The sequence below is a fragment of the Schistocerca nitens genome, chromosome 5, assembly GCF_023898315.1.
Source record: "Schistocerca nitens isolate TAMUIC-IGC-003100 chromosome 5, iqSchNite1.1, whole genome shotgun sequence".
In the NCBI taxonomy this organism is placed as follows: Eukaryota; Metazoa; Arthropoda; class Insecta; order Orthoptera; family Acrididae; genus Schistocerca; species Schistocerca nitens.
The window spans coordinates 736,698,412-736,710,502 of NC_064618.1; the positions used below are offsets into that span (position 1 = coordinate 736,698,412).

The following is a 12,091-nucleotide window of genomic DNA, read 5'->3' on the forward strand; positions in this document are numbered from 1 at the left end:
GAACAGGAGAGGCACCACAGGACATTTCAATTTCCACTCTCCTGAATATAGTTTGGATGTGCGGTAGAAAAATGCTTTATGAAGAGGCGTGGCACTGCATTTTGGCATACTTAAGACCAAATAATATGTCTTACATTTCCTCGAATACATATGTTTTATGTTTCAGACTTTTCAGAAAGATGTGTGCTACAAGATGAACATATTTTGAAAATTCGATTTTCTTTTTTTAATATTGACCCGGTTTGCAAATGTTGTAGATCCGGGGCTGAAGCACAGAGCAGTCTGAGCAATAGTGCGTAGACTCCACGTGACCCGTGTTTACATTTAGTGATTTTGCTGTTTCCCCTTTGTTTACTCTCATGTCAAATGAAAACAAAACAGATATCTGTGGTCGGGAGTGATCAAGTGAATTAAAACACATTCACATAATTACGAAAGGCTGAAATATGTCATTAATTTCAGATTTTATTGTATTTCCACCTTTCTGGCAGTCAAGCATTAATAGCCTTGTGGAACAATGCAGTTATTTTTGTCTGTTTGCTAAAGAAATTAGGCTTTTGTTAACCTTTTCCGCAGAGACAGTCAATGTATTTGAAACGAAATGTTTAATTCCACAGTACTGGCTAGTTTCAAATGTTCATCGCATTTCACGTGCATGTTTTCATTTTCTAGCACATATGGCATTATGCCATAATAAAGACCCAAACATGATATAATACAGTATCGGTGCTCCAAGAAAATTTACATCCCGAAAACAGCACTGAAAAGCTTAATATCAGGTCGAGGTCTATTTCATTGGGAATCTGGACGTATGAATGTGCCCTTTAAGTATGCACTTAAAATGTGCACATTTTAATATGGTTCACGAAGTTCCGATGCTCTTGCAGTATCCTCTGATGTCTTGTTTCTTTTATGACAACATATGATCTTTCAATGTTTTACACGTACGTACATACGGACTTCCTACGTCATGATAGCTACCCAAGCACGGTGTTGCCAGTTATCTGCACTCTCTGGCAACTGCTGAAAGGAACCTATTTCTAACAGGCACGGGAAAATATTGCGAATGGTGGTTTGAAAAGCATTACTTTCAAGGTAAATATCCTTTTACGTAAGTTGAGCTATGTGCAAGAATGTACCATGAATTTATTAAATCACAGAGTGTTTGAGTCTCATTTAAAAATCAACTCTTTGATGACGAGCCATTTAGATGAATTTTGAACCGTGAAGATCAGACATTTATGTCATTATTAAAAAATTTACTGGCACATTTGTGTGATATATCTTAAAGTGTAACACATGCAAAAAAGATCAACAGTATATGAGAAAGCTTAGCTTCTCTTGCAGCTTGAGACCAATATTATATGTGAAACCTTTGCTTTTCATGTATCAACACTATGTGTATTAATTTACACTATTAACTTTCCCTGTTTGTGTGTTCGTGCTACTTAACAGTGATGTTGCTGTTGGCTGACTACATCACGTGTCCTATGCTCTGAATATCCGCTGTCATCGGCTGGCAAGATCACACGACATAAGCTATGAATGGCTTACAAAAGTGCATCGAAATCTCGATTTCAATATTTCGGAAAGCAACATGCGGTGTTTGGTGGAATTCCAATGTGTGCTGTCGTAATACGAAAATACGCAGCGTACATGTTGCTACACATCAAAGATATTTCCAAAAGGTGTCTTTTTCCCTGAGTTTCGTTTCCTAAAGTGCCAGGAAATTGTACATCCATGTATAAAACCATAACCATTGAAAGGATTGATAAGGGAAAATACACTGTCACCTGGGAGAAAATGTATTTTTAGCCGGGAAATCCAGGAAAAATCCGGGAATTTTTTTTCCTTGTCCATGTATACACCCTGTAAATACCACTGCCAGCCCTCCTATTAGACACAAGATTAGATTCCTCAACCCCATTAAGTTGTGCGTGGCCTGGCAGCAAATTAACGAACTTCTGGAGGCAGGCATCCTACAGCCCAAAAGCAAAACGAGGATAATGGAATGTAATGGAATTAAGTCGGGTGATGCTGCGGGAATTAGATTAGGAAATGAGACACTTAAAGTAGTAAAGGAGTTTTGCTATTTAGGGAGCAAAATAACTGATGATGGTCAAAGTAGAGAGGATATAAAATGTAGACTGGCAATGGCAAGGAAAGCGTTTCTGAAGAAGAGAAATTTGTTAACATCGAGTATAGATTTAAGTGTCAGGAAGTCATTTCTGAAAGTATTTGTATGAAGTGTAGCCATGTATGGAAGTGAAATATGGACGATAAATAGTTTGGACAAGAAGAGAATAGAAGCTTTCGAAATGTGGTGCTACAGAAGAATGCTGAAGATTAGATGGGTAGATCACATAACTAATGAGGAAGTACTGAATAGGATTGGGGAGAAGAGGAGTTTGTGGCACAACTTGACCAGAAGATGGGATCGGTTGGTAGGACATGTTCTGAGGCATCAAGGGATCACCAATTTAGTATTGGAGGGCAGTGTGAAGGGTAAAAATCGTAGAGGGAGACCAAGAGATGAATACACTAAGCAGATTCAGAAGGATGTAGGTTGCAGTAGGTACTGGGAGCTGAAGAAGCTTGCACGGGATAGAGTAGCATGGAGAGCTGCATCAAACCAGTCTCAGGACTGAAGACCACAACAACAACAACAGTGATTACAGACGTTTAAATGCTCACACTGTCATGGACAATTACCCCATGTCAAACGTAAATGATTTCACTCATATGTTATTGGGTGCCACAATCTTCAGTGTGATTGACAGCAAACGTGCTTATAACCAGATTCCCGTAGCACTGGAGACGTTCCAAAGACTGCGATCATCACACTGCTCGGTTTGTTCCAGTACAGCTTCATGCCATTTGGTTTAAAGAATGTGGCACAAATGTGGCAACATCTCATTGACTCAGTCTTACGACGATTCGAGTTCTGCTTCGCATACCTGGATGACATAGTCATTTTCAGCAAATTAACTGTAGACCACAAAGATCATTTATCCCAGGTCCTCCAGACTTTGGTATCCAACAGTGTTGAGGTCAACAAAGAAAAATTCCAATTGTGTCAGTCTTCTGGGATATTTCTGGGTTACACTTTCTCTGCAGATGGAATGCAGCCTCCCAAATCCTGCATGCAGGCTATCACGTCACTGCCACCCCCAGCTACGTACAAAGAATGCAGATGTTTCCTAAGTACTACAAATTACTACCGCCGTCATCTACCTTCTGCTACCACCGTGCAGGCCCTGCTGATGGATTGCTCTCCGGCAAACAGACTTTGGGCATTAAACCAGTCCATTGGACTGGACCCTTGCTAGAGGCTTTCAGGGTTCTTAAATCAGCTTTAGCTCACGCAGTCGTACTCGCCCACCCTGATCTGTGTGCTGATTTGTTCATCACTACAGACACATGCAACATCGCGGTCGAGGCAGTATTACAACAGAGCAAAGGTGACACCGTTTCACCACTTCATTTCTTCTCCAAAAAACTGTCTACAGCACAGAAGAAATATTCCGCTTTTGATAGAGAGCTTCTGCCGGTGTACGAGGCCATCAAACATTTCCACACTGACATCGAGGGCCATCCTTTCTTCATTCTTACTTATCACAAACCACTGGCAGATGCCTTCTGCAACCCACCAGAAGATCCTCCCCCCCAACACTTCCACCACTTTGGCCTGGTCTCTCAATTTACTACAGATGTATGCTACATCAAAGTCATGGAGAACATCCCTGCTGATTTCCTCTCGCAAATCAATGCCGTTTCAAGTATGGTCGATTTATCTGACCTCGATGCTCTACAGGTTTCAGACGAGGACACTCAGGGTCTGGTCATGAACCCACAGTCTTTGCTCATGTTTACCAAGGCTAAGTTCCCTGGCATTTTGGATGAAATGTGGTGTGACTCTTCTACGGGCATTCTGCGGCCTTTGCTCCCGCCCACGCTGCACCGACAAGTTTTCAACACCTTGCATAATCTCGCCCACCCTGGCGTCTGAGCCACTACTTGCCTCGTCACCGAGCATTTAGTGTGAAAAGATGTGAAATGGGACTGTCAGACATGGGTATGCAGCTGCATTTCCTGTCAACAAAACAAAATAGGACATTACACCTCTCCACCACTCGGCAAGTTTGACATCCCTAAGGGACGTTTCTGTTATGTACATGTTGACCTTATCGGTCCCCTCCCTCCGTTGGAGGGCCACAGGTATATCCTGTCCACAATAGACTGAATGTCTCATTGGATGGTAGCCATCCCCTTACTCAACATCACAGCAGAAACTGTGGCCAAAGGATTCATTTCTTCTTGGATCACTAGGTTTGGCTGTCTGTCCACCATCACAACCGACCAGGGTCGACAGTTCGAATCTGCACTTTTTACAATTCTCTGTAATCTTTGCGGTATTAAAAAGATCCATTCGACAGCCTACTGCCTGCAAAGCAACAGGTTGGTGGAACAATGGCACCGCACCCTTAAAACTGCACTCAGGTGCCAAGACTGTCTCTGGTCCGAGGCACTTCCTTGGGTGTTGCTGGGCCTATGTTCTACATTTAAACCAGATTTACATAGTATGATTTCCAAATTCATTTTCGACGAAAACCCAGTTTTACCTGGGGAACTATTTCTGCCCCAAGATCTTGCAGATTCCCCCTCCTTCCCAGACTTTATCAGAAGGATGCGTGCACACTTTAGAAACACCCAACTACACCCACCTGTCAGCCATTCCCCACCTGACACTTACATGCCGACCACACTCAGCACTTGCTCACATGTCATGCTCAGGGACGATTCTGTCAGACAACCCTTACAACCTCCTTACCGTGGCCCCGTTCAAGTACTCCGGAGGGGCAAGATGATGTCTGACATTGTGATAAAAGATCACTCGCAAACTGTTCCTATACGCATGCTCAAGACTGCCTTCATAGACTCTGACACCCCTCTGCCATCCCAATTGGACTGCCCGAGCACATGTTCTTTCGACGAACCCGCTAACGAGTCCGTTCAATCTACAGTTGGGTGTTCTCCATCCAACGAGTCACCACCGCTGTTCGCGGGTTCCTCAGGCATGTCATCATCATCCCCATTCACTGGTTTTGAAGACATTTCAGGTACTAGAGATACGGAAGCCCCATCCTTCGTTTTGCACTGAAAGGTACCACCGGACCACGTCGTTGACATGTCAATTATGGTGTTAGATAATTGTGTGCTTGTACTGCTCACCAACAGCACAGACCCGACCCTCACCGAGGAACTCAACATCAAGATAGTGCACAGCTTGTCCCTCCCACAAGAGTGCGACCCGTCATGTATTCGAGCTTTCATTTCTTTGGACGGCTCAGTATGCATTCGGGGAATGTATGCTCACACGCCGCCTCCTCTCCCATACCAGTACTCCTGAGTTGGCCGATGCATCATTCCTCCCAGCTGGTTTTTGGATTATGAGTTGGACCGGCAGCTGCCTGCCGCACCTCTGCACACTGACCCAACAGAGATGGGGCTTCCGGTCGTGTGCCTGCTGCCTCGCACCACTCATGCCGACGCTGACAACCACACGACCCCCAACACCCCTTCAGGGCTCATAGACCATACTCCATACTGCGAGGGGGGGTGGGGGGTTGGGGTGGCTGTGTGACATCGATAGGTCACATTGACCACACAAATTACAATCTTTGGAACATTAACTGCTCTGATGAGCCACCATATTTAATTCAGTCTGCCTTTGTACTTCATGCAGTGTTCATGTATATCAGTCTTTATGGTAAAATATATGTTTATATAGGAAACTTGGGAACTGTTTATTACGTATATTAAGATCCGTACCCAGAATCCCATACATACTCTCTGAGATCGATAAACATGCATCTAGATGTGCATACTTTCTGCGATAAACATGTGTTTACATGAGGTGTTCAACATGGTGCCCAGTTGTGACAATGCACCCCTCTGCCTTCTGGCATAAGGAATGATGCACTCTTTGAACTATACCCAGTCTTTGTTGTACCTGCTGGTGCAGTAAAGACATGACCCTATAGTGTCTGCATGTCACTGATTGGCGTGGCATAGACCAATTCCTTCCAATGTCCTGATAACCAGAATCTAGGGGATTGAGGTCTGGAGAATGAGAAAGCCAAGATGCGGGGTCCCCCTCGCCAATCCAGAGGTCCTGAAATGTCCGCATAAAGATGTTCACACACATTGTGACGAAAGTGTGCTGGTCCTTCCCATCATGCATGAACCACATTTGTATTTGTTGCTGCAGTGACACAGCCTCCACCAAGGTAGGTAATACATTATTGAGAAAGTCTAGATAATGTGCTCCATGTAACCTTTGTGGTAGTATATATCGGCACATTACTCTATAACCAAGAATGCCCGCCCAGCCCGCCCTGTTAGCCACGCGGTCTAACGCACTGCTTTCCAGGTGGGAAGGCATGCCAGTCCCCAGCACAAATCCACCTGATGGATTAGTGTTAAGGTCCAGTGTGCCGACCAGTCTGTGGATGGTTTTTAAGGCGGTTTTCCATTTGCCTCAGTGAATGTGGGCCGGTTCCCCTTATTCTGCCTCAGTTACACTATGTCAGTGATTGCTGTGCAAACACTTTCTCCACATACACGTACACCATAATTACTCTACCACACTAACAGTGGGCTACACTCATCTGGTGTGAGACGTTCCCTGGGGGTCCACTGAGGGCCGAACTGCATGATAACCCTGGGTTTGGTGTGGGGCAGTGGTGGGATGAGTGAACTGCTGTAGCCTGTTGTGTGGTTGTGAACCACTGAGGGCTATGGAGGGGATGAAGTCTCTCCATCGTTTCTAGGTCCCCAGTTCAATACAATACAATACAATACAATACAATGCATGCCCGTATGTTGATTGAGAATCAGTGTTGATCCCCACTTTCCCGAATTGCTTGGGGATTTACATCTGCCCATACACGCTGGTTATGGAAATTCACAACACCATCTCTTGTGAAACCTGCCTCACCAGTAAATAAAATCTTGCATGTGAACAGTGGATCTGTGGTGTAGATGCTATGTGTACAGCGGTTGTTCACAAAGTACCCCAGATAAGAGAGTGAGACACATGTTCTGCTGCTGCTAATCATTGCATACTGTTCCCATGGGTTTTTTCCACCAAACATAGCACATGCTCCTCCATGTCAGATGCGCAGACTGTGTGGGACCTTCCACTGTGAGTCTTCTGAGGTGTAAGGCTACCTATGTCCCTCACCAGCTGACACGTTTGACGGAACACCAATGCAATGACTGTGCTAATACCCGCAACCAGTAGTCACACAGCCCTTCCTCTGAACATATGTTCATCTCAGAAAGTATGCATATCTGGACACATGTTTTCTGGACTTATTTTTCTTGTTTTGATGAGTACTAGCACCTGTCAAATTATTCAACACTTTCTTTCTTTTTTTACACACTGTGTATCTATATGATTAATGTCTTGAAATATTTGGGTACCTATAGAGAACTAAATTAAAGCTGAAAAATGAGAAGGGAAAAAAATAATTATTAACAGAATCATAAGCCGTGTCTGTTTCAAATAGATTATATAATGGTCAGACAGAGATTTAGGAACCAGGTTTTAAATTGTAAGACATTTCCAGGGGCAGATGTGGACTCTGACCACAATCTAGTGGTTATGAACTGTAGATTAAAACTAAAGAAACTGCAAAAAGATGGGAATTTTAGAAGATGGGACCTGGATAAACTGACGGAACCAGAGGTTGTAGAGAGTTTCAGGGAGAACATTAGGGAACGATTGACAAGAATTGGGGAGAGAAATACAGTAGAAGAAGAATGGGTAGCTTTGAGAGATGAAATAGTGAGGACAGCAGAGCATCAAATAGGTAAAAAGTTGAGGGCTAATAGAAATCCTTGGGTAACAGAAGAAATACGGAATTTAATTGATGAAAGGAGAAAATACAAAAAAACAGTAAATGAAGCAGGCAAAAAGGAATACAAACATCTCAAAAATGAGATCGACAGGAAGTGCAAAATAGCTAAGCAGGGATGGCTAGAGGACAAATGTAAGGATGTAGAGTCATATATCACTAGGGGTAAGAGAGATACTGCCTACAGGAAAATTAAAGAGACCTTTGGAGAAAAGAGAACCACTTGCATGAATATCAAGAGTTCAGATGGAAACCCAGTTCTAAGCAAAGAAGGGAAAGCAGAAAGGTGGAAGGAGTATATAGAGGGTCTATACAAGGGCAATGTTCTTGAGGACAATATTATGGAAATGGAAGAGGATGTAGATGAAGATGAAATGGGAGATATGATACTGCGTGAAGAGTTTGACAGAGCACTGAAAGATCTAAGTCGAAACAAGGCCCCGGGAGTAGACAGCATTCCATTAGAAGTACTGATAGCCTTGGGAGAGCCAGCCCTGACAAAACTCTACCATCTGGTGAGCAAGATGTATGAGACAGGCGAAATACCCTCAGACTTCAAAAAGAATATAATAATTCCAATCCCGAAAAAAGCAGGGGTTGATAGATGTGAAAATTACCAAACTATCAGTTTAATAAGCCACGGATGCAAAATACTAACAGGGAGAAAAAGGCTATTTACAATCTGTACAGAAACCAGATGGCAGTTATAAGAGTCGAGGGGCATGAAAGGGAAGCAGTGTTTGGGAAGGGAGTGAGACACGGTTGTAGCCTATCCCCGATGTTATTTAATCTGTATATTGAGAAGGCAGTAAAGGAAACAAAAGAAAAATTTGGATTAGGAATTAAAATCCATGGAGAAGAAATTAAAACTTTGAGGTTTGCCGATGACATTGTAATTCTGTCAGAGACAGCAAAGGACCTGGAAGAGCAGCCGAACAGAATGAACAGTGTCTTGAAAGGAGGATATAAGATGAACATCAACAAAAGCAAAATGAGGATAATGGAATGTAGTCGAATTAAGTCGGGTGATGCTGAGGGAATTAGATTAGGAAATGAGACACTTAAAGTAGTAAAGAAGTTTTGCTATTTGGGGATAAAAATAACTGATGATGGTTGAAGTGGAGAGGATATAAAATGCAGACTGTCAATAGCAAGGAAAGCGTTTCTGAAGAAGAGAAATTTGTTAACATCGAGTATAGATTTAAGTGTCAGGAAGTCGTTTCTGAAAGTATTTGTATGGAGTGTAGCCACGTATGGAAGTGAAACGTGGACGATAAATAGTTTAGACAAAAAGAGAATAGAAGCTTTTGAAATGTGGTGCTACAGAAGAATGCTGAATGTTAGATGGGTAGATCACATAATTAATGAGGAGGTATTGAATAGAATTGGAGAGAAGAGAAATTTGTAGCACAACTTGACTAGAAGAAGGGATCAATTGGTAGGACATATTGTGAAGCATCAAGGGATCACCAATTTAGTATTGGAGGGCAGTGCGGAGGGTAAAAATTGTAGAGGAAGACCAAGAGATGAATACACTAAAAAGATTCAGAAGAATGTAGGTTGCAGTAGGTACTGGGAGATGAAGAAGCTTGCACAGGATAGAGTAGCATGGAGAGCTGCATCAAACTAGTCTCCGGATTGACGACCACAACAACAACATTAAAACAGTAGTTGCATTTAAAGAGTTTCATTGAATTTACACTTCACCAGTTCATCAATGTACATCTCACATAAATTTCTACCTTGCTGTCAAGAGAAAATAAAATATTCTTAGTGAATATAAATATTTTTCTGTTTGACAGTGAGTTTTCATGGATGTTTTGACATTAATAAAAACATCATATTGCATCAAAATGACATTTCTTAATATCTGCAGATGCCGAAAGTCAACATTTGCAGTTCTGTTCTCGTCAGTCTTTTGGACATGGTCGTTTGGCTTTTTGGAATTCTCTACCACTGGTAGAGAACAGTATCAGCAAGCCTGATTACAAGGAACAAGCACCCCATTTGGTTCTCCTGTTGTCTACAGACAATATCCTGCCAGGCTACTGGTTCTGAAAAGGTGAGACTGCTAAAACATTTTAATTATTTTAGAACTTATTTCTCCATATAATTCCTACAATTCTGAAATAATTAACATAGCTATGGAAGAAATAATGTGAATTAAAAGTGCCCCGTCTGCTAGTAAGTACTGAGAATATATTTATATTGGTAGAATGAATAATAAAGATTCTGCTCTTAAAATCATTGACCAACATCGTACCTAATTCATCTCTAGCGAGTGCATGCAGAATAATGTGGCTGGTAGATGTGCAATCAATCAGCAGGGCACATGTGGGAGAGCAGTAGTGCTGGTGGTTACAAGCAGGTGCTGTAGGGGAAATCTGAGTGCTGGAGGGGAAGTGCTGTTCTAAACTGAAGCCTACACTCACATTTTTTGTAAACATTAAGTGGAACCCCTTTGTGCCCATACTTACATGCCTACGCTCACATTTTTTGTAAATATTAAGTGGAACCCCTTTGTGCCCACACTTACATGGTGAGCATTCCAAAAGATCTGTCACCTCTGCTTTGGTTAATTTCTACATTCCCCTAAAATGCAACAAAATAAGCAATTTATTTATGCCTAGCTTGTTAACAATTTTTAGCTTTCAGAGAAGCACCATGAGTGGTAAATTTTGAAAAAACCTACATTTCTCTTGTTATCCTATTAAAATTCGCTTCTTTTGTCAAAACACAGTGCAGTTTACAATGTCACCTCACTAATGTGTCATGCAGGAACAGTTGTGAGAGAATTCTAAAACAGTGATTTGCTGAGCTTATTGAGGAACTGAGGAAAAATAAGGTTAATTGGTTATGAAAAATCACTTCCTTGGTTAAAAATAAATGTGTAATGTCTTCACATTTTTCTTTTCACCACGTGTCAATGGCCCATAAAAACTACATTCTTTAACTTAAAAAAGTCTGCAGTTAATGGAAGAACGTGATAGATGGTTAAGTTTTTCATAATAGATATATGGCAAAATACTCTCCTCTTTGCAATCATATGCCAAAATCTCATTTCAATATCTAAAATTGTTTTCAAAACATGATTTTTTTTTTTTTTTTTTTTTTTTTTTTTTTTTTTTTTTTTTTTTTTTTTTGATATTTCACTCTGACTTACATCAGATCAATTTTCTCAAGATATGTGACAGACAGAGGCCTTCAACCAACTTAAAGCAAAAGTCAATATTTTAGCTAAATTTCATGTGCAGCAACATATTATGTAGTATGCATCAAACGTAAAATCATTATGACCCCTGTTTCTCATTACAAACTTTCTTCAAATTCTGTGCTGTGTCTTACTTACATGCAAATATTACATCATCTATGAGCATTAACAAAAGGATGGGCACATCATCATGAAACTGACATGTAAAGCTATAAGTAAAGCAAAAATGACGTTTTTTTATCAAACAGATTTTGTAAAATCATTTGAGAAAGAGTGCAGGGCAGGCACCTTGATTCTGTCATTGGTGACTGGCCAGAATGGGAGAAGAACACTGCTAGCTTCCCCTTCTGAGCAAACAAAGGACCTTGCCTAGCACTTTGGATAAAAACTGGTCACAGTGCACTGGCCATAGTAACCTGCTGGGATTAAAAATCCTCTAGATTGGGTATTATTCCTGACAATAAACCATGAAAATAAATTTGAAAAAAATTGGAATTCAGCATTATCAGCATAGTTTTATAAGCATAAAGCAAACAAAACAGAAACTTATTGAAGTATATGCGCTAGCAGAATAGAAATGCAGAAAACCCAAGTCCAAAAACAATTTATTGGACTTGCCAAAACAAAACAATAATACAATCTCCAAAAGAACAACTGACTCAATCCCAACTGTGGATTGTCACAAACACAAAATGACAAATAATAATGGAAAAGACCTGACTCTTCATGGGGAGAGAGGGGAGAGAGCACAAACAAACAATTCTACAATGTCAAGATTTTCGTTGATTATACCAAGTCCATTTGCAAGAGATCGACCAGCTAGAAGAGGCATCTGGCCATGGCTGCTAGGGTAGCAGCTCTTTATATTTCCAAGGGGTGTGTCAAACTGTCCTACGCCAGCAGTGCACCGCACTATAAAGTCCATTTAGTGGATGTATCTGCCGGAACTATTTGCGAT

General features: G+C 41.4%; 1 protein-coding gene across 3 annotated transcripts in view; it reads left to right on the forward strand.

Moving 5' to 3' along the window:
- LOC126260823 (juvenile hormone esterase-like) overlaps positions 1-12,091 on the forward strand; it is a 553,778-nt gene that overhangs the window by 511,965 nt on the left and 29,722 nt on the right. For all 3 annotated transcript variants that reach the window (XM_049958207.1, XM_049958210.1, XM_049958208.1), the window contains one exon: positions 9,799-9,984. In XM_049958207.1, the coding sequence (XP_049814164.1) occupies positions 9,799-9,980 (182 nt within the window). In that variant the 3' untranslated portion in view covers positions 9,981-9,984. The remainder of the gene's footprint in view (positions 1-9,798; positions 9,985-12,091) is intronic.